The sequence below is a fragment of the Aethalodelphis obliquidens genome, unplaced genomic scaffold, assembly GCF_003676395.1.
Source record: "Aethalodelphis obliquidens isolate GAN/ISIS:26980383/991018 unplaced genomic scaffold, ASM367639v1 scaffold166, whole genome shotgun sequence".
Taxonomy (NCBI): Eukaryota; Metazoa; Chordata; class Mammalia; order Artiodactyla; family Delphinidae; genus Aethalodelphis; species Aethalodelphis obliquidens.
Genome location: NW_020838110.1, coordinates 67629 through 88835, shown reverse-complemented (window position 1 = coordinate 88835; position 21207 = coordinate 67629). Strand labels below are relative to the sequence as shown.

The 21207-nt window shown below is 59.9% G+C and overlaps 4 protein-coding genes and 1 long non-coding RNA gene across 29 annotated transcripts in view; 3 read left to right on the top strand and 2 right to left on the bottom strand.

Annotated features, from left to right (window-relative positions):
* Positions 1–2505, top strand: part of CDC42EP5 (CDC42 effector protein 5) — an 8198-nt gene extending 5693 nt beyond the window's left edge. For all 4 annotated transcript variants that reach the window (XM_027099996.1, XM_027099995.1, XM_027099994.1 and 1 more), the window contains one exon: positions 1974–2505. In XM_027099996.1, coding sequence (XP_026955797.1) covers positions 1974–2435 — 462 coding nt within the window. In that variant the 3' untranslated portion in view covers positions 2436–2505. The remainder of the gene's footprint in view (positions 1–1973) is intronic.
* A 76-nt stretch (positions 2506–2581) lies between these two features.
* LENG9 (leukocyte receptor cluster member 9) lies at positions 2582–5327 on the top strand. Its single transcript, XM_027099983.1, has one exon. It carries the CDS (start codon positions 3563–3565, stop codon positions 5273–5275), a length of 1713 nt encoding a protein of 570 aa, XP_026955784.1. The 5' UTR covers positions 2582–3562; the 3' UTR covers positions 5276–5327.
* Positions 5328–6307: 980 nt separating this feature from the next.
* Positions 6308–16775, bottom strand: LENG8 (leukocyte receptor cluster member 8). Of its 7 annotated transcripts, none has more exons than XM_027099963.1 (16): positions 16648–16775; positions 14901–14993; positions 14111–14285; positions 13711–13812; positions 12866–12976; positions 11803–12073; positions 11434–11575; positions 11026–11214; positions 10397–10675; positions 10177–10317; positions 9759–10041; positions 9083–9184; positions 8935–9003; positions 8726–8855; positions 8438–8645; positions 6308–6600 (listed from the first exon to the last, which is right to left on the bottom strand). In XM_027099963.1, the coding sequence occupies exons 2-16, from the start codon at positions 14936–14938 to the stop codon at positions 6438–6440; spliced, it is 2403 nt and encodes an 800-aa protein (XP_026955764.1). In that variant the 5' UTR covers positions 14939–14993; positions 16648–16775; the 3' UTR covers positions 6308–6437. The 7 variants fall into 7 exon arrangements, with proteins under 7 accessions (XP_026955764.1, XP_026955766.1, XP_026955760.1 ...); XM_027099965.1 differs by having other exon boundaries at positions 11803–12055; XM_027099959.1 differs by lacking the exon at positions 6308–6600 and having other exon boundaries at positions 7205–8645.
* On the top strand, positions 10673–14645 carry LOC113616579 (uncharacterized). Its single transcript, XR_003431348.1, has 3 exons — positions 10673–10806; positions 10951–11950; positions 13917–14645. It is a non-coding gene; the product is annotated as an uncharacterized LOC113616579 (long non-coding RNA).
* A 3762-nt stretch (positions 16776–20537) lies between the features above and the next one.
* The window catches only part of TTYH1 (tweety family member 1), a 58933-nt gene continuing 58263 nt past the window's right edge, over positions 20538–21207 (bottom strand). For all 16 annotated transcript variants that reach the window (XM_027099973.1, XM_027099971.1, XM_027099972.1 and 13 more), the window contains 2 exons: positions 21003–21083; positions 20538–20879 (listed from right to left, as the gene is read on the bottom strand). In XM_027099973.1, the coding sequence (XP_026955774.1) occupies positions 20846–20879; positions 21003–21083 (115 nt within the window). In that variant the 3' untranslated portion in view covers positions 20538–20845. The remainder of the gene's footprint in view (positions 20880–21002; positions 21084–21207) is intronic.

Here is a 21207-nt window from a genome sequence, read left to right as displayed (position 1 = left end):
GGGGGGGGGGGGGGGGGGGGGGGGGGGGGGGGGGGGAGTGTGGGTTCGATCCCTGGCCGGGGAACTAAGATCCTGCATGGTGCAGGGTAAATGCATCATGCAGGCATTTATTTGGTTATTAAATAAATAATAAAATAGAATTGAAACTGAGTGCCTAGCATGAGATAAGAGTAGGTCTCAATTCACAAAATGTCTGTTTCCCTTATGTGGGGGTGGGGGGTGGTTGTGGGTGGGGAAGGAATGGTGACTGTGTGCCAGATTGCAATAAAATATATTTATTCATCTAGGTTGAAGTCAGGGAAGTTTGAGAAACACGACAGAGGTGGTAAATCAAGACTGGTTTTTCCAGAAGTAACTGTAAAGTGTGTGTGCGTGTGTGTGTGTGTGTGTGTGTGTGTGTTTGGGTAGGGGAGAAGGCAGCTCTCAGAACATATCCATCTACAATTATTTCAAATCCTTTTGGCTTTAATTTTTCTCCACGTTATCACTGATCTTTCCCATGGTGCTGGTCCCTGAAAGGACAAGGCTGGCTGCTTTGCCTGCTTCGTAGGATTTGATCTAAATTTTGTTCCACAGTTTTGTTTGGGAACACATGCCCCTCCCCAACACTATCAGTTGGCTGGCACTGTTAAAAATATAGTTTTCTTTGACTGAGTATTTCTATGCGTCCTGCAAGGAAGGTAGTGTCATTTTATCCATTTTCCAGATAGAAAACAGACAGAGAGCAATCACATAATTTATCCCAATTCATCCAGTTGGCAAAGGGTGGGGCTTCAATTCAAATGGAAAGGTTTTTTTTAAAATTGTTATTATTATAACAGTGACTGTTAAAACAAAAGTACAAGGTCATCAAAGTCCCTCCCAGAAGTTCCATAGAAACGGCCAAGTTCCAGGATATGGGCAAAGGTTGGCAGGCATATCTATTTACCATCGAGTCTGATGCAGTCATGTAGCTATAGGGTACCTAGTTAACAGTTCATGAGCTGCCCGTTTGGAATTTATGCCATTCTTGCCATGTTTTAACACAGGAAAATTTGCATGATTATTATTGTTACTCTTGTTTTCCAAGAAGTAAGACTTATATGTTTTTTTCAAAACCAGATTATTCAAATTATAAAATGCTGTGCAAATATATAGATTTCCCAGGCCCACCCTAAATCTCCCAAATTACAATCCACAGGCCAGCCTACATGATGACTTTTGTATGTTCTAGGCAAAGCTTTCATGGAGATAATTATATATATATATATAATAGTTATATTTTACGACTGCGTTGGTATAAAGGCAAACATAATCCAGACGTTTTAAAATAAAACACGGCAGCCCCGTCTGGGAAGGGGCTTCTGTACACCATGTGTTGAGGGAGAGGGTCTCATCTATGCTCCCCGGGGTTTTGTGGGCTCTGCAGGCCCCAAAGGTGGCGGGGCTGGAGAGGAAGACCTGGGCCCGTGTCCCTGCCCTGCGGGAGCTGGGGACCAGTGGCCTCAATAAAGGACAAGAGGTTCAAAAAAATAATAACAAAACGTTTAAACATGTGTGCGGGCCTCTAGAAATGTGGCGGGCCCTGGGCACTGTGTCTGTTGCACCCAAAGGACAGAGTCCGCCCTGTCTTCATGGTGGATGGCCCTGTGTTTAAGCTGGAGTTTCTGTCAAGTTTGGGAAGCAGTCCAAAAGGCTTGGTGAAGCATGTTGCTTGTTCTCTGACCTATAAAAGCTCAAACGTTAGTTCTTAGTGGAATTAACATATGGGCAGACCTAAATTTGAGTCTGAGATTTGAATCAAGCAGCTGTAACCTCGGACCTCTGGGAGCCTCAGTTTCCCCACTTGTAAAATGGGAGTGATCCCACCACCATCATCCTGTACTTATGGAGAGCATCCTCTGAACGGCGTGCTACGCCCAGGGCTGGGAACACGGAAGGCCTCGGTAGCGTCCTCCCGGGGTAGGCCGTGCTAACCCGTCCCTATCCCGCAGATGCCGGTCCTGAAGCAGCTGGGCCCCGCGCAGCCCAAGAAACGGCCGGAGCGCGGCGCTCTGTCCATCTCCGCGCCGCTCGGCGACTTCCGGCACACTCTGCACGTGGGGCGCGGCGGCGACGCCTTCGGAGACACTTCGTTCCTGAGCCGCCACGGCGGCGGGCCACCCCCTGAGCCCCGGCCGCCGCCCGCGGGAGCCCCGCGCTCCGCGCCGCCGCCCGCCGTGCCGCAGCCCCCGCCGCCCGCCCTCCGCGCGCCAGCGCCCGCCGACCCGCTGCTGTCCTTCCACCTGGATTTGGGCCCCTCCATGCTGGACGCAGTGCTGGGCGTCATGGACGCGGAACGCCCGGGCGCCGCTGCCGCCAAGCCCGACGTGGACCCCGGCCCCGGGGCGCAGCACCCTAGGGCCCGTTGCCTCCCCAACGCGCACCTCGAGCTGGACGACGTCATCGGCCTGTAGGCACCCCCATTCCCTGCGCCCTTACCGTCCAGCTCCCCACTTCTTTATACATAAACCGACAAGGTCTGTGCCCCGGGTTTTGTCTGTTTACTTTGCATGTGGGAAGGGGGGACGGGGAGGGGTGATGAGGTCCTGGCGCCTTTAAGAGCTAGGTGTGTCACGTGGGGTTCCGGTCCCAGCCAGGTGGGTGGAGGTCTCAGGATTAACCTGGTGTAATGGGATGCGGCCCCTTTAAGAGAGCCAGGGGCGTGGCTGGGCGGTGCCCCTCCCAGGGGCGGGGTTCCGAAGTGGCCGCTCCCACAGCCTGGTTTTTTCAGCAGTGTTGGCTGCGCGTCGCCGCCGCCGCCGCCTGCCGGACGCGGTCCCGGGCCCTGCCTGACTCGCTCCCTCGGGCCGGCCGACGGCTGTGACCCCGTGAGCTCCGCGTCTCCAGTGGACCCAGCCCAGGCGAGCTGTCCTTTACCCCGGGAGCGGCCGCACAGGAAAAGTGGCCGGGAAGAGGCGTGGTCCCCGTAGAAAAGGGACGCCCCAAAGTTGTGTCATCCTGAGGGCGACAGTTGCGTCCCAAATCCGGGCTACGAAGTTCGTTCTGAGCCTACAGGCGTCCGGTTGTCCCGCGGAGGGCGAGGCCCAACGAATGCCCGGAGGGGCGTGATAGCACATGCAAATCATTAGGCGTGCGGGGTGTGCGAGCCCAGCTCGTCAGGGGCCAAGAGAGCGCGGGGCCGCATCGTTAAAGCACTGGACTAGGGACGGGGCCAGCTTCTCTAAGGAGCAAGAGTGGCGGGGCCGCACTTGTAAATCATTAGGTAGCGGAGCCAAGCTCACTAAGGGGCCAGAAGAGGCGGGGCCGCACCTGTAAGGTATTTGGGTTGTGGGGGCGGGGCCGCATATGTAAATTATTGGGTTGGGGCCGGGGCCACAGATAAAAACCGCTTGGCTGCAAGGGTCAGGCGCCTCCAGGGCACCGCGGAGGGCCGTGTCACGCGCGAGGTGCTTTCCAGGTCGGGGCGGGGCCTGAGCCTCGCCCGTGACGTCACAGCGGTGCCTGGCGCCCGTGCCGGCAGGACTGACCCAGGTGCGGAGCGGCCTGAGCGGGGCGAGCGCGCCAGCCGCACCCCACTCCCATGGCGGCGGCCGAAGGGCCGGAGCCGCCCGTGGGGGCCCCCAGCGCGGAACCCGCGCCGCCGCCGGCCTGCCGCTTCTTCCTGGAGGGCCGCTGCCGCTTCGGTGCCCGCTGCCGCCAGCCCCACCCCGGGGCGCCGGCGCCGCCGCAGCCTAGAGGCGAGCCCGAAGCAGAGGCCAAAGCCAAGAAGCCGCCGCTGCGCACGGCTGCGGCTGTCATCCAGCGCATCCGCTGGGACCCGCGCCTCGACCCGGCCGACTTTTCCGTGGGCTACGTCGACCGCTTCCTGGGTGTGCGCGAGAAGCCCTTCCTTTCCTTCTGCTGGGACGAGCCTCTGGCGGCGCTCGGGCCGGGCGTTCTGGCCGTGCCGCAGCACCGGGTGCGCTACTTCCGCTTCCGCGGCCGTCTGGTGTGGGACCGCGCCTCGCGTACGGACCTCGTCTTCGGCTCGGGCTTGGCTGCGGGCCGCGGGTCCACCATCCTGGACGCGCTCGACGGTGGGGATGCGCACGGTGTCGGAGAGGAGGGCGACGGCGAGGACGCGCACCAGACCGGGCATGCGAGCGACGGCGAGCACGTGCACGGAGCCGGAGGTGAGAGCAACGGCGTGGACGCGCACGGGACCGGGGGCGCGCACGACGGCGGAGACAGGGGCGGGGACGTGCATGGGACCGGGACCGGGGACGAGAGTGACGGCGAGGACGCGTACGGGGCCGGAGGTGCGCTCAGCGGTGGGGACACGGCCGGGGCCGGAGGCGCACAGGACGGTGTAGCTGCGACCCGTCTTGGCACCGGTGCGGGAGGGCGCGTACAGCCAGCTTGGACGGGACTCCGGGCCGCCTTGGCCCCGGATGGCGGAGGCCCCGAAGCTGGGCGCCTGGCGTTGGCAGGGACGTTATCGAGGATCCAGGAGCGGGAGTTGGGCGGCCCTGGAGGCCAAGGTTCCCCGTGGATGCAGCCAAGAAGGGCGCTGAAGCCAGCCGCCGCCGCTGCCAGGGACCTGGAGCTCCCGGGTGGGAAGCTGCCGGCTGTGGTAGCCCCGGGAAGGCCCTCGGAAGGCCTCTCTGAGACGGAAGTGGAGTGGGGTCCCGGGGTCTGGCCCGTGGACGGTGGAGCAGCCGGGGCCGTGGGCCCTCGCCGGCCCCGCCCCACGCACTTCGTGGCCCTCATGGTGACAGAGGCTGAGCTGCAGGCCGGGGTGGCTAAGGTCCAAGAAGAACTGGTACGAAATGCACCAGCTTGCGCGGCGTTCACAGTGCCTGCTCAGGCCCTGCACCTGACAGTGGCCCTGCTGAGGCTGGCGGGCCCCGGGGAGGTGGCGGCTGCGGTCGACGCACTCAGAGGCGTGCTCTCGGACCCCGGGCTTCAGATCCCTCAGAGGCTCAGGTTCAGGCGCCTGGTGTTCCTGGGCTCTCGTGTGCTCTGTGCTCCCCCCGACCCTCCTTTGGAGAACATGGCCCAAGTGCTCAGCCAGAGGCTGGAGGCCGAGGGGCTGAGAGTGCTGCAGCCCTGCAGGGGGCTACACCCCCACCTCACCCTGGCCAAGGTGCCCCAGGGTTCCCAAGTCGGCCTCCCCAAGCCTGGGTTCAGCCCAAGGCAGGAGCTGGGGAGCCAGCCTCTGGGGAAACTCTGGCTGTGCCGCGTGGGGAGGTCAGGGGGCACCTACCAGGCCGTGGCGGAGATCCCCCTGGTATCTCAATGCCAAAAGAAATAAAGGCCAGGACCCAGACACCCAGAGGCAATCTAGCCTGGGGCAGAAAGACAAAGCGTGCACGCGTGTTCTCTCTCTCTCTCTTTAATTTTGGTTTCTCTCAAGCTTCCAAATGGTGCTCAGTGCTCCAAGGAAAGAATGAAGGAAGGAAAGGGGAGGGGGAGAGGAGGGGGAGGGGAGGCAAAGGAGGAACATCTGGAAAAAAAGCAGCCTGACAGTCCAGCTGTTTGCAAACTCATTGCACATCCTCCAGTTACATGGCAGAAGAGGGAGGGAGGACGGAAAAGAAAAGGGGAGGAAGAAAAAATAACTTAAACACACACAAAAAGAAAAGAGAAGGAAACATGACGTGAGCTGGTGATCCATGAGGCGGGGAGGGAGGGTAACCGTTTTACCTGTGCTGAACCAAGGGAGAGCGGGAGCAGGAGGCGGCGGGAGGGAAAAGGGGGAAAAACCAGAAGAAACATTGGGGTGGAGAGGGGAAGGGACACGGAGACAACTTAATACAACTGCAGACGAGGCAGCCCGGCCGTCGAGGTCCCGCGATGGCCTCCGGAGTCCTCAGTGCAGGCTGGCAGTGTGGATCTGGCGGTGGCGAGGCGTTGGCGTTTCTGGGGTCGGGGGCTGCGGGCAGGGCACAGTCTACGCGGCTCCCCTCGCCCCAAACACTGAGGCCCCGGAGGGCTGGGCAACAAGAGTCTGTGGTGAGGCAGATGAGGCGGCGGGCAGCGGGCTGGTGTGCTGGTGCCCCTGCCGCAGGCGGGCACGGGCGGAGCGGCCTGTCTTCTTCCACTGGCCCCCCTGGCATGGGATGGGCCAGGGTGCCGGGTCGCTACCGGAGTACAAGCTCGAGAGAGAGAGAGAAAAAACACTGAGACAGCATTAGTGGAGGTGCAAGGTGGACACAGACGACCCCACACACTATGCCCCCAACCCTCCGCTGTCCCCCCTCCCCCAATCCCATCCCTCAGAGGCAAAAATAAAAATGTAGAAAAATCTCTGTACAGACTCCCCGGTGGGCAATGGGGGCCGGGCTGGTGGCTCTTCCTGGAGCCCACTCCCCGCAAATTAATTTACAACCCAAGTCCACGGCTCAAAAACAAAACCCGCCGAGGCGGCGCTGGGGGGCTGCAGCCCTGCCCCCCACCCCCGGCGGCGCTGGTGCTCAGAAGGCCGGCAGCTGCGCCAGGCTGAGGCGGCAGTCGACGCTGGAGTTGTCCGGGCCCATGTAGGCCAGGCCCAGGGGCTCCAGGAAGGCCCGGCAGGCGGCCTCACCCTCGAAGGCCAGCTCGGCCTGCAGGTAGGAGACTGGCAGCGCAGGGCGGAAGCTACGGAGACAAGAGGAGAACGCGATGAGGCGGGCGGCGGGCATGGGAGGGCCCCACGAGCAAGGAGTGGGTGCCCCCCTTCGGGCACCCGAAGGTTTCCTCAGCATGTCACCTGCTGGCCCCTCCCCAGCCCCGGCCTCCCCCCTCAGGGGCTCGGGGGGGCCCGGGGTGGGGGGGGCCCCAACCCCTTGCTGTGCCCCCCCTCCCCCTCACTTACCTGTGCGGGGGACGGGAGGAGAGGGGACAGGAGGGAAGGGCCCAGCTGGCTCCTCTGCTGGCCGGGGCCTGAGCAGCCCCTCAGGAGAGGGCCCACGGGGCCGGGGCAGGGGCCAGGTGCAGGGAGCCCCGCCCCTCCCGCTTGCCCTGAGCTGGGTGGGAGTGCTAAGAGGAGGCTTGGCCTGTGCTCTTCTAAGTACCGCCCCGTGAGCCCGCTGAGCTCCCTCCCAGCAGCTGTCACCCTACCCTTTACAGACACACCGAGGACAGCGCAGCGGCAGAGCCACTTGGCCACTGTCACCTAGGATGTAAGTAAGTGGCAGAAAACGCTCAAACCAGTCCTGCCTGAAGCCCCCACTTCCTCACAGCCCTGGAAGTCCATGGGGGGCGGGGCACAGGACAGCCTGCTGCCCCCCAACACGGGGCTGGCCCCGGCCCAGCGAGCCAGAGAGAAGCCGCACCACCCTCCAGAGCAGGGGGACACAAGACCGTGAGGCCAACGACAGGCCAGAGCCCTCCCACTGGCCAAGCACACACACAGGCTGAGGCAGAAACAGGAAGTGCTGAGGAGGAGACAGTGGCCTGCCCGGCTACAGCCTGGGGGCGGCGCAGAAGCCCGAAAACTGCAGGAGGAAGAGCCTGTGCGGCCGCGGAGAACACACCGGGGAGCCCAGGGTCCTTCAGGTACACGGCCTCCTCACCCCTCCTGGCTTAGAGAGCGGGTCCCGCGGCCCTGCCTCCTGTGTGTCTGCCCCACGGCCCCTGCCCCGGCCCGCACCTTGCCCTCATATCGGCTTGACCCAAACTGGATCCTAGGAGTCTCCTAACCTGCAGGGTAAGTGTCCCTCCCCAGCTGCAAACCACCCCCACGGCTCCCAACACACTGACGTGGCACTCAAGGCCCCACGTCCTCTGACCAGGGCTTCCCAGCCTCAGCGAGACTGACTGCGGCCAGGTGACCCAGCTGGGGGTGCCCTGTGCACTGCAGGGCACTGAGCAGCACCCCTGGCCTCCACCAGCAGAGGCCAGGAGGACCCCGGTTGTGACAACGCAAGAGGTGTCCTGCCGTCGCCGGGGGGCGTCTCCCGCCTGACTGAGCACGTGAGCACAGGCCGCGCTCTTTGGGGTCCCGGCCTAGCTTGCCCTGCCTCACACCTGGTCCCTGAGCATGCCTGGGCTCTCAAAACAGCTCGAGTGGGAGCGGGGCCTTGTCCCTGAGACCGCGGCTACCAAGGGCAGGGCCGCCTTCGCTGGGCGTCCCCACAGAGCAGGAGCTCAGCCACAGGAGCGCTGAAGAAGGTGGGCAGAGGCCTTGAAGGAAGGGGAGCCCGGAGCAAGGAGAAGACCAAGTGGGGTCCAGGGTGATGCGAGCAGAAGGTAAATAGAGGCAAAGGGGCAGGGGAGCCCGGAGCACTGAGAAACAGGACCACAGAGGAGGGCCCACAGTGCGTGCGCTGGAAGGTGGAGGGACCAGAGGGGAGGGCCGAGTGTGGAGAGAAGGGGAGAGAAGACCAGGACCCGAGGGAGGGAGACCAGGGGAGTCAGAGGTGCGGACGGCGGGAGGAGGGCGGCGCTGAGGCCGCAGAGCAGAGGACCAGGGGCAGAGCTCAGCTTCACATACGTTTTGATCATTGCCTTGAGGGCGGCCTTGCGCTCCCGGTCTGCAAACTTGTCCACGAGGTAGCCAGACATACAGGGCGCGTGCGAGTAGAGCCGAAAGAAGCGGTGGTAGTTGCCCAGGGCCCAGGCTGCCCTGAGCGCCAAGGCGTGGGCCACACAAGGGTCCGCCTTCAGCTCCCTCGTCAGGTACGCCAGCTCCGTGGTGATGTCTGCGGCCGGAGACGAGGAGGTGAGCAGGGCCAGGACCTGGGGGCCCGCGGCCGCCCTGCTCTGCGGGGCTGCGCCTCACCTCCTGAGTTCTTGGTGAAGATGTAGTAGAGGATCCGGTAGGCAGTGAACTCGCCCACGTTGCCTGGCAGGTTCTCAGCATACAGTGACTTGAGCTGCGTCTGGCACTGGTTGAACTCTTCGTGGTCACCCTGGAGGGCATGGAGGGAGGAGCAGAGTGAGGCCGGGACGGGGGTGGGGGGAGCCGAGGGAATCCTGTCAGCCCCTCACCTTCTCCAAGGCGATGCGGGCGTGGGTCTCGTACACCTCCACCGTGAACTCGGTGCGCACACCTTGCACCTGGGCAGCGGGAGAGCAGATGTCACACCGGAGCAGGGCGGGACCAGCAGTGTGGCCCCCTCCCCGGCCCCCGCCTCACCGTCAGGTCCTGCCGGATGGACTTCATCTGCTCGCAGGCGAAGGCGTAGTCCTGCTTCTCCTTCCAGTGGGCCTTGACCATGCACAGCGACTTCTTCAAAACCTGGGAAGGAGGTGAATCGTGGTTCAGGATGTGCTAAAACCTGCCACGGTTCCACAAACTCGGGGTCCTGAGCGGAGGCCGCAACATTCAACCCACCCAGGGGCTTGATCCCGACATTAAAGGGAATAGAACCCAAGAGTAAAAGCGTGCACACGGTCTCCCGCGTCAGCACAGGCCACGCACGCGCCCCGGGAGCACACGTCAGCCCCGCTCCCAGCTCGGGCCTCGGGACGTGGATGTCCCAGTGTCTCACAGGCACTGGCCGGGGACATCGGCTTCCTTCTCCTGGTCTCCTAAGCACGAGGCGAAGGCTCAGAGGCCAGCCCAGCCTTCCGACAAGGCCACAGGCTCTGGACTTGGCTCCGAAAGCACAAGCTCTGGGTCCAGTTCACCTCTCGGTGCCTCAGGCCCCCTGTGCACAGGCAGGTCCGGGTCTTCCCCGAGCCAGACCCCTGCCCGCCCCGCCACCTCCTCCCATGTTGCCTCTGCCATCCTCACAGCGTTGGCCCCGGAGGCCTGGTGCCAGCGCTGGCCTCACAGGGAGGACCTGCCCTCGCTGCCAGGGGGCGCTTACCGCCACGGGGCGCACGGTGGATGGGTCGGGGGCGCAGGTGAGACGCAAGTAGTGCTTGGTGACGTCAGGGCAGGTGCCCACGATCTGCAGCTCGTGCCAGTCGGGGTCGGCCCCGCCGCTCTCCAGGCTGCTCATCTGCAGCACCAGGGGCTCCAGGCGCAGGCGGCGGGAATGTCCGTGCTGGAAGCGCGCCGCCCGCTTCTGCTTCTTCAGCTCGCGCTCGGGGTCCTCACACTCCAGGGCCGCCATCTTCTTGCGGCTGCGCTTGGGGGCTAGGTCGTGCCTGGGGAGGTGGGGAGGGAGGGAGGAGGGGCCCTGAAGGGGCGGGCGTGGCACCACCCCCTGCCTCTCCACCGCTGCCCAGACACAGCCCTCCCCCTCCCAGCGGCCCCTCCTCCCCGGCCCCCCAAAGCCTCACCTCTTCCCACGCTGCGCCCTGCCTCGGCCCCGGTCCATGTGGGCCCCCCGGCCTCCCCGGCCCTTGGGGGGTGGGTTCCTGCGACCCACAGGGTGACACTCATTCCCTGAGTAGGAGCTGTCGGAATCCGAGTGCGAGTCACTGTGCAGAGGAGCACAAAGGTGAGGCCTGAAACGTCTCCTCCCCCCGCCCCCGGCCCCGCCACCCAGCGGCCTCACACCTGCGGCGGAAATGGCGGGTCGGGGAGCGGGAGGAGGAGCGGGAGCGCGAGTCGGTGCTGGAGGAGGAGCTGTGGTCCTTCATGAAGACATTGCGGTTGCCGAACTTGGCGAAGCTGCTGCCCCGGGCTCGGCCAGCACCCCCAGCCCCGGGCGTCCCTCGCTGGGACTGGGCACCCCCGCCCCTGGTCGCTGAGCCTGCCCCCCGGGGAGGGTGGAGGCTGCTAGGGGCCTCCCACCGCTTCTTCTTGGGGCTCTCAGCCACAGGCTCCCGAGTCAGCCTGGGGATATAGCAGGGGAGGGCATCACCACCCGGCGCCCCGACATCCCCAACGCCTGCCACCCGCCCCTGGACACACGAGCTCAGAAGGAAGGGCACTTACCCAGGCAACTCGACTAACACGACGCTCAGGTGGGAGACAATCCCAAGGTTTTGTGTGTCTAGAGGCTGCTGGCAGCCGCTGAGTAGCACATCTCCCGCCTCCACGCTCTCACCCCCGGGACTCCCACCCCGGCAGCCTCCCGCCCCCAGGACCCCATTCTCTCGCTCCTTCAGGGCCCTGGACACCTAGGATGGCAGGTCTCCAACTGCAGCACCAGACGCCTCCCGAGTGCCCCCGGCCCCACGCACCCCGGCAGGGGCTCCCGGCTCCAGTCGATGGTGTAGGCCGAGCCGTCCTGGAGCCTTGCCTGCAGCACCTCCTTGAGCAGCTTCTCCGTCCGGTCCTTGTCCTCCTCCGACTCGCAGGCAGTGAAGCAGCGCTCCACGTACTCCTTCATGTCCTGCGGCCAGTCGTCGGGCTTACCGGACAGGTTCCCCCTGGCGGAGGGAGGACAGGTGCAGACACTCGGTTGGGGAGTGGTACCCCACGACCCAGGTGGGACCGTCATCACCGCCCCTCCCGGGCAGGCACCCAGGGCGAGCCCGTGGGGCAGGGGGGCTCTCTGCTTTCTAAGGAGCAGGCCGTGCCAGTGGGCCGCACACAGATGCTGAGCACGGTGCCCAAGGGCTGGGGCCGGGCAAGGGGGCGGCCGTCACCTGTGGTTCTGGGCCTTCTCGGGGTTGGGCTGGGGACCGAAGCTGCCGTGCTGGCCCTCCGTGGTGGAGCCAAAGCTCTGGCTTGTGACAGCGAAAGGCCGTTTCTGAATGTTGAACTTGAGCCCACCAGTCCCAGGGGCCGCTGTGAGGGCAGCGAAAGCTGAGGTGAGGCCTCCCCCGCCCACGTGGGCGGCCCCGCCCCCACCCCCGGGGCAGGAGCCCTGAGCTCCAGAGAAGGGCGCCCATTCCGAGTGGCCCCACGCACCGCCCCGGGAGGTCCCAAGAGCGAAGCAAGGTCCAAGCACCCCACGTGCCTCGCGCCAGGAGTCCTGTGAGGCCCCCTCCCCTCCACGGCCCAAGGCCACTCACGCTTCATGCGGTTCCACAGCTGCTGGCCCTTCTTGGGCTTGGCGGGCTCGCTGTAGCCATGCTGCCCGTAGGCCTGGCCCGAGGCAGATCCTGCCTGGCTGTGCTGCGTGGCAGGGGCCGTCCCTGGCTGCGGACCGCTGCTCAAAGGGTGAGCCCCACGCGGGGGGTTGGAGGGCTGAGGGGGCTGGGCCGCTGGCAGCTGCTGAGGGGGCGCCTGGTAGGACAGGCCTTCGTCCATACCCGGGACCGGGGGCTGTGGGCAGAGCGGCCGCTGAGGCAGGAGCGGGCACCCCGGGCTGGCCCTTGCGCGGGGTCCTCGGCCACCTCAGCTCTCAACTCCGCGGCCGGACGCTCCCCCGCCTCGCCACCTGCACCCGCAGAGCGCCTCTCGAGGCGGGGGCTTCGGCGACCTCCCACGGCCCAGCAGCTCAGGCACCGCCTACTCTCCCACGGCACCCACTGCTGAGCGGCGGTGGCGGCTGGCATTTAAAACACCGGCGTCCGCCCCCGACGGCACCCCCGCCCCGGCGGTCACTGTCCGAGCACGTCACGTGCCCGTCAAGACACGTGTGGCACACGCTTGCGGGAGCCGGTGATAAAGCCGCGATCCTTCCCTCCCCCCGCCACCGCCTGACGGCACCGCCTGAGGCGCAGAGAGCGCGTGACTTGTAGTTTGGCCACCGGGGCGCTGGGATTCACACCCAGGTCTGCCCACCTCCCCGGCACGAGCTCCACCACGCCTCCCAGCTGCACGTGAAGTGCAAGGCTAGAGCGTGTGTGCGTGCGTGAGAGAGAGAGACTGTATGCATGTGGGCATGTGCTGAGGGGAAAGCACAGGAGAAGGCTGCCACGCCACAAAGTGCTCCCACCGTCACCCCAACACCTCAGCCCCCTGGCCGTACTCAAGCCCTACACCCACCCTGGTTTCAAAAACTAAGCTTAGCCTTCCTCGTTCTCAGATCAGGAACTGCTGGGCAGGAGCAGCTTAAATAACGCAGGTGTCCCCGCTGCTGGCCCGCCACACCCCGTGCGTGGACTGAGCCGGGGCAGGGTAGGGCGTTACCTGGTTCAGAGTCCCTTGGTGCTGCGCTGCGGACGGCTGCTGCGGTGCAGCTGAGCCGTAGGAGCTGGCCATCCCGTACTGGGAGGGGGAGCCATAGCTCTGGTACATGCTCTGGCGAGGGCACAGGAGGGAAGGATTAGCGGTGGGCCGATTCCTTCCCTAGAGGCCTAGACCCGCCCCTCTCTCCCAGCTGCTCAGTTTGCAATCCTTTACTGATCTCTCACCCTCCCTCTCTCCACCACATAGAAGCGCCCAACTCCCTCATGCTGAAAAATTACCAAATAAAATGACCACCTCCATGTGTCCCACATTCCACTCTTCAACAACTATTTACTGAGTACCAACCCATCTAAACACTATAATACAATGAAAAGTAAAGACAGAATGAACTTTGCACTCAAAACACATGCCACAGTAGACACCCAACACAGCCAGCAGTAAACAAAAAAAAAAGCCAAGCAGAGAAGCCGAGTGGCAGGGTGAGCAGTGGGAATGCCACTCTGAGTACAGCCTGTCCCAGGAAGCGCACTCCGAAGGCGCTCTCGGGCAGCCCTCTGCTAGGCGAGGGCACAGCGAGTGTCGGCACGCGAGGAAAGGGCTGAGGCGGGAGTGGACTCAGTGTGTGCTGAAGGGGAGGAGTCTCTGTGGCAACGTGGGCACAGGGAGGGCAGCGTAGGTGGCCACCGAAGGACCTGGGCATTTACCTTGTGGACCATGAGCTCAGGGAGGGTTTTCCAGCAGCTGTCACTGCTGTGGTCAATCCACCCACTGCCCCGGACCCTGCCCGACTGATCCCACCTCCGCCCCTCCACCGCCTGCCCCTGCCGGGCTGGGTGGGCACTCACCACAGGGTAATAGTAGCTGTACGGATAGGCATAGTTGTACTGCTGGTACCACTGGTAGTACTGCTGCTGCTGCAGAGCCGAGGCTTCTGCCTGTGACACATACTGTGGGGGGAGAGAACCACGTGCCATCAGGGCCCCACCAGGGCAGGTCTGTTTACTGGTGGTTAACTGCCAAGGGACAGAACTGGGAACACCTCTCTCCACAGAGAGCCACCACCTCTACCACCGGACACGAGCACCGCCCCCTCCTCAGGCTCGATTCCCAGGGACAACGACCACATGGTGCCCTACTCACTACTCAAGGGCTCCCAGGATGTCCTCAGAGCACCCTGCCCTGGTGATGCGAGAGGACACCAAGTGTGTGCGTGTGCCCCACGCCCGCGCAGGGGACGCTGCTCACCTGTGCACTGGCCACGGGCCCGCTGCTGCTGGCCTTGGCAGAGCTGCCGGCAGCTCCCGCTTTGCTGATGCTGGCCAGGGCCTGGCGGGCCTTCTCCCACTCGGGGTTCTCGTGCATGGGGGTCTCCATGCCACTCTCTCTGCCTGCCCCGGCCACCATGCTGTACTGAGAGGACCTGCAGAAAGGGAACATCAAGTCAGCCCATTCTCCCACTGCAGACGGTGGGCAGGACGGAAGCAGGCAAACCCCAGGGCTTGAATCCCAGAGCCTCAATTTCCTAATCTGTGACACACTGACAGCCGGTTTCTGCGTCACAGTCTTCAGTGAGCGACAGATGCGATTACCTACCTAAGGTACTTTTGCAGATGCCTGCTACATACAGACGTTAAAACTCAAACCAAAGAATTACCAGTAACCACAAGACTTAAAACAAGACCTGATGCCTGACAGATCTAAATGCTTTACGAAACCACAAATTCTGTCTGATAGCACCTCAGTCAGAAAGTCATCACACTGTTTTGGAAAAAACGAGGAATTAAAAAAATAAATGAGTATTAAGTGTTGGAGGCTGCCTCTTAATCACAGTCCACGGAGTGAATCATCACACTTCTGTGAAACAAGCACTGCACTGTGAAAGGGGAACGCTCAAAGGACTGCCTCGGCCCCATCCCTACCCCAGGGGCTGTGGTGTCATGTCCCCCCATGCTGTGTGACGGCCCATCCGGAAGACAACACTGGGTCTTGCTTCCTCTTGCCCTCCCCTCCGACCCGTCCTTCTAGCCTCACTAACCAATCCGTGCTACGCTGATCACCCACGTTGGCCGCCATCTGGACCCTGGGGTGTACGGGGTGGACCTCGGGAGCCAGACTGCTTTTTCACTGTCTGCAAGAAAAAGAACGAATTAGGGAGACTCCAGAGGGAGCAAGAAACATGTCAACAAATAGGGAAGAGAAGCAAATGGGCTCACGAGAAGCCAGACAGAAAAGGGAGTCTGAGAAAGAAGGAGCCAAGGGGTGAACAATCTGAAGAGAATTCTGGGTGTGGAATTAAAGGGCTACAGCCTGAGGGAAAGACCCTGGCCCCTCTGCAGTGCTCTAGGTGGAAAACAAAGGACTGGAAAACAGGGAAGTCCAAATGAGTTTCCCAAAGAGAAAGAGAAGGATCAGAAACCCATATGAAGAAAGGAAAGGGTTCGAGGGAAACCCCGAAACAGGGACAGGGTCAGAGGGCAGGGTGGGGAACCTCAGGCAAGGAGCAAGGAGGAAGATGGCTTCTGAGAAGAAGCTCTAATAAACAAGGGCTAAGTGAACCTCCAGGCTGGAAGACCTGGAAAGACCCCTGAGAGAAAGTCTGTAAAGAGGGAAGCATTTGAGGAAGCCTTGAGAAAAGAGAACACTGGAGAATGGAGAAGTCTGGGAGAAAAAGCCGATTTCTGGAAGTTACTCCTGGAGCAGGAAGAAGTTGAGGGTGCCAGAGAGGAACCCCGGGAGTGAAGAAATGAGTTCTTAAAAAGCTCTTAAAAGACTAATTTCAGGAAGGCCCCCTAAGGATAGAGAAAAACGTACATGGGAGGTTCCTTAGAAGCAGGAGTAGACCTGGGAAAAGAGAAGAGGCGAGCCCCTTGGTTGGGGGTCTGGTGAGAAAGCTTTGGGGACGCCCAAAGAGGTCCAAAACATCTTTAAGGACTTGGAGTGGGATGGAGAGAACAGGACAGCAAGAACATGAAGGAATGTCCTGGGGGCAAGAACTGGGGGGCCTAGACTTGAGGGAGGAACTGAGAAGTATGGGGGTGCTCAAAGGCGAGTCCCGCTGGAGAACCCGAAAATCCTACAAGAAGTGGAGATGTAAGGAGTCTGCAACTGGAAAAAAGCCTAGAGAAGACAAGCCATAAAGAAGAAACCGAACGGAATTGAGCGGAAGGGTTGGGGGCAGGGAGGTGGGGGGAATCACGAGTGGGGATAGTGGGTGGAGCCCCGGGACAGGAAGAAAAGTGGGGGTAAGGTCTGGGGGAGCCTGGAGGGAGGAGGTTTCTGGGCTGGGGCGAGAACCGGAGGCAAGGGGGCACCTGGCCGTCCCGCAGGCCCGGGGAAGGCACAAGAGGGCTAGGGTGGAGGAAGAGCTCGCCTGGATCCTCGCCACTGGCCCCGGAGCCACCGCCCCGGCCAAGCCGCGCGTGCGCACCACGTCCCCGGGTGGGGGCAAGACAGCGCAAGGGCCGCCCGTCGCCAGGGTCAACGTGGTCCTCCCGAAGGAACTGCCGGGTCAATTGGGGTTGAAGAAAAGGGGTGCTCTGGGCCCAAGAATTCCGAGCGCGCGGGTGCAGAGGCCGACGGCGCAGGCGCCAGGGTGCGCAGCCGCACTCCCCACCACTCGTGCGCAGGCCCAGTGGCCCGGGCTCCTCCACACCCTGTCGTCGCTCGCGCGCGGCGTCTGTTGATCCAACCGCCGCCGAGGCCTCAGGGCCCGCGGGGCGTAAGGCCAAAAGGAAACGCCGCCTCCGCCCGCCCGCCCGCCCGCCGCCGCTCGGTACACCCACCTCGTCCGTATGCCCCTGGGACTTGTCAGCGGCGCCTCCAAATGATAGCAACAGGGCCGCAGGACTGCTCCCCACCCCGCTGGCTCTTGTCTTCCTTGGGCTTCGACGCCCGGATCGTGGCGTCTTGACGTCACGCGAAGGCCTCGCCCCGCCTCCCTCGTCCCCAGGCAGCCAATAGACGCCACGAGCGTGATTTGAGCCCCCCCCTTCCGTCTACGCAACCACGCGGTGGGCGTTCTTAATGTAAGCCGGAAGCCGGGGTGGGGACGGTGGCCGCGAGGGGACATGCGCGGCATAGTTCGCAGGTTCCGCGCCCTTCCACGCATCCTTGTTTTGGTTTAGTTGGTGGTAGCCATTACTATTCCTAGACACAAATTGGTGTGATGAGAGTTCTAAGACTACCCATCGTGTAGTGATGTGGAAGACGAGGGAAGAGAATGATGGACCCAAAGAAGGCAAGAGAACGTGAGAACAGCCTCCAGCCGGAAAGGGGAGCTTCCCTAGTAACTAAAACTGGAATGGCGTACCTGGCAGAGGGAATGGCGTGTGCTAACACACAGAGGCGGGAAACGAGCGTACCGTGGGAGACGGCGGGGGTCAGGTGGCTGTGGCAGAACAGAAGTGTGCGGGGCCCTGGCGTCAAGAGATAGATCTGTGGAGGTGGGCAGGTAGCAGATCCTGAAAGGCCATCGATGTCCGGCTGAGGAATTGGGACCATCCCAAGTTAAAAAGGCCCTTCTTTGAACTCCTTGCAACTAATCTTTTGAGTATGCCAGCTGTTTCCACCCAGGGCTGATTAAAGAAAATTATCCAGTCCAGTTCACGCGCCGGTCACTGTAGTTATAGCAGGTGGTATTTAAGATGCAGCGATTTCCTTCCCATTTTCTGTTATTAAAAACTTTTCTGTTGATAACTGCGTGTCATTTTGTTACTGTTAGCACAGTTGATCTTTTTTTCCATCCTTTTACTTGTTTTTTAATTAAACTTTTTGTTTTAATTTTAGGTTTACAAAAATGTTGCAAAGATAATTCAAAGTCCTTCCTACCTTACACCCAGTTTCCCCCAATGCTGTAGTATGTTTGTTAAAACTAAGACACCAACACTGGCACACTACTGTTAACTGCAGACCTTATTTGAATTTCACCACTTTCTCCTTTATATGCCTTTCTCCTTCATGTGCCAGAGCCCAATCCAGGGTACCCCATTGCGTTTAGCATCCCTTTACTTTTAGCTTTTATATTTAAGGTGTGTTTATTTTACATAACGTATAGTTTGATCTTTGTTTTTTACCCAAGCATACAATCTCTGCCTTTTAAAAGAGGTGTTTATAACTATTGTAATGTGATCACTGGTAAGGTTACGTTTAAATCTATCGTCTTGCTATTTGGTTTCCGTTTGTCCCATCTTTCTTTGTTCCCCTTTTCCTCTTTTTCTGCCTTCTTTTGGCTTGAGCGTTTTTAAAAAGTAGACTTCATTTTTTAGAGCACTTTCAGGTGGGGCCTTAGGGAGGTGCCCTGCCCTGTGGTCAGAAACTCATAGGCTGTGGCAATTTCAGGGGTCACCTAGGTGTTTTCCAATTCTCAGGGATCACTCTCCCTCCTCCCTCTTTGCCGGATGTCAAGTCTTGAGCACCGTCGTTTCACACATTCTGTCTGGCATTTTGGTCGTTTCAGGAAGGACAGCAAATCCAGTTCCTGGTTACTCCATCTTGTTCAGAAGTGGAAGTCCTCATATGTGTCATTTAAAAATGAAAATCGATTTCCCTTTTGTAAAGGTTAGGCCAAAATGGTTTTTTATTTCTTGGTTAGGGCTTCCTGATTAAAGATCACTCCCAGGCCCCTTGGCAGGAAATCAGGCAGCCTGAATCTCAGGGTACTTTTGAGCATCCTACACCAGCTTCCAGACACAGACTCAGAGTCACTAGAGGGCAGTATTTGAGAGCAAAGCGGCTAGAAGTGCAGATGGGCCAACCCCAGGGCCAGACAGCTCACCCAGTCATGAGAATTAGTGAGTCCATGAGGGTGGCCCCCCGTGTCCCTCTCTGGAAACTGTGATCCATTTCTCTCTCCCAGCTTCAGGCCCACACATCGAAGGCTTCCTTGAACATTCCTTTCGGTGTACAAGACGGAAATGATTAGCAAGCTTGGAGCTATCCCCTATGGCAGGCCCCCGCTGGACACCTGACATCCGGCACTCTGGGCCAACAAGCCCTGACCTGAAACCCTTGGGGCTGTTTACGTGTTTGGGGATTCAGGATTTTTCAGACTTTCAAGAGAGAACATGGTGTGTATTCCACAGAGGACACGGTACCCTCAGTACCCTGCCCAGCACTTGGAAGTAACCCCGTCAGTGTTTCTGTAGAGAAATAGATGGACATTCACACCAGGCAGGGAAATGGTCTGTAAGTAACCTCGTGCCAGGCTGGGCTTTGCTGCCCAGTGAGTTCAGGGAAGACTTTTGGTCTAACAGAGCCCTTTGGATTTTGGAATTGCTGAGGAGGGACTGGGGAGCTGTCTTTGACACCCTTCTGATGGATGACACAGCTGAGGTCCAGCTAGTCGAGTGACGACCCACATCCACCTGGTGGTCGAGAGCAGGCCTGGGCTCTTAACCACAGGGATCCTGCTCTGCGTTTGCCCACTCTGCAGCCATTGTCTGTCACTCCCACCTCAAATCTCTCCTCTCAGGCTTTCTCCCAAGATTCCAAACCCAGCCGAGAGCTGTCACGTTCCGAGACCCCTGATGTACAGCGGTTTACTGGGCTCGTCCTCTTTCTATGGACTTTAGTTTCCAGAGTTTAGCTGATCGAAGTATCGTTGCAGCAAATGGCGCCTAAAATATATCCTTACGTGTCTCTACTTTATTTCCATAAGTTGATTCCCAAAAGTAGGACTGTCGGGTCAAAGGGTCTATCACATGTGAGCAGACTATTTTTTTCATTGGACTGCAGCTCAGAGCCTCAGGAGTGGTGCATGAGCCGTTCCGACACATCCTTCCCAGCATGGGACGTGAGCCCTCCTTTCCTTTTATGATAATCTTATCATTTTAATTTCATAATAATTCTTTTTCACTGGGTGGTGAAAACAAAGTTTCTGCTTGTTTCACGGTGCACTTCCTAATTATTAGAGTTTGAATGCCCTTTAGTCTGTTCACTGGCATTGGGATTTTCACTTCACTGAATGTTCATCTTAGTTGCTTATTTTCAAGTTGGGTCATCTTTTTCATGGTCTGTAGAAGCTTTGCAGATTATACGTATATGTTAAGAATTATCTATTTCTTTGCCATGTGTGTTGTTAGAAAAACAAACTGTTTTCCCCAGACTGTCAATTTGCCTCTTGACTTTACGGTATTTTTTTCACTCCACAAGTTGTCAAATAAGTTATCTCTCCCTTTCCGTCTTTAGGATACCTTGCTGAAAATCCTCCCCCTCCAACCGAGATATACAATATACAAAAGTCTCCTCTTTTCCCTTGAAATACTCCTGGCCCTTGTCTACATTTAGGTTTTCCACCCATATTGTATGTAGACTGTTTTCTTCCAGCTGGAGAGCTAATCATGTCAGCATTCCTTCGAAACCAGTCCTTTTCACCCTGACTTGAAATCTGTCTTCTGTCATATGTACACACACACGGAGATCTATTTCTAGGCTGTCTCTTCTGTTCCAGGGATATGCGTCTCCTCCTGCGTTGGGACATGTGTGCTGCTTTTAGATCAGGGGTGGGGGGGATTTTTTTTTTTTAAAGAACAATCCCTTTGGAACTGCTGCAGAGCCTGGACAGGAGAGAAACACCTGGCGGCCAGGAGGCAGGGCGAGAGCAGAGGTGAAGAGAATCTCCACTCCCCAACCACAAGGCCAGATTGGCGGAGGGGAGAAAAAAGGACCCAGCTGCTTGTAAAATAAAGTCGTCCCTTTTATTTCAAATCAACCCTTTCCCAAGTTGGTGCCGCAAGTGGAGATCAGGGGCCCTAAGCCCACTGGGGTGTGGTAGGGCGGGGGCACTCACATCCCTTCAGGGCTGAGAGGCTGTGGGTCTGGCTGTCTGCCCGCTCCCCGGCCAGCTCAGGGCCCTGGCCTACCCCCTCGGCTTACTTCCAGGGCTAAGGACACATAGAGGGGGCAGGGCAGGCGGGAAGGCAGTCCTGTTTAAGGTGTCCGTAGCCAGGGCATTGTTAGTGGTAGGAGCCCAGTGAGGCTGGGTTAGTGGGGTCTTCTCCGGCAGCTGGGGAAGGAACTGCAGAGAGAGACAAAGATCGGACCAGATGCAGGCAGAAGGGCCACCCCGGAGCCCACAGGGAGGGAAGGAGGGAGGGCAGAGGCTGGCTTTGGGAGCTGGGGTGTCACTCTAGATGCTCACCGGAGATGGGGAACAGGCTCCAGTCTGGCATGGAGGAAGGGCTCAGATAGATGACTGCCACTGCACGAAGCGCTTGGATTCCTGCCAGGGAGATGTGGGGCGAGAGAGGGCATGACTAGGGAATCTGGCTTTGTAGTGTGGGCCCTCAGACCCAGGGGTCCAGGACCCAGCCCCTCCCCCCTCAGACCCAGGAGTCCAGGCCCCC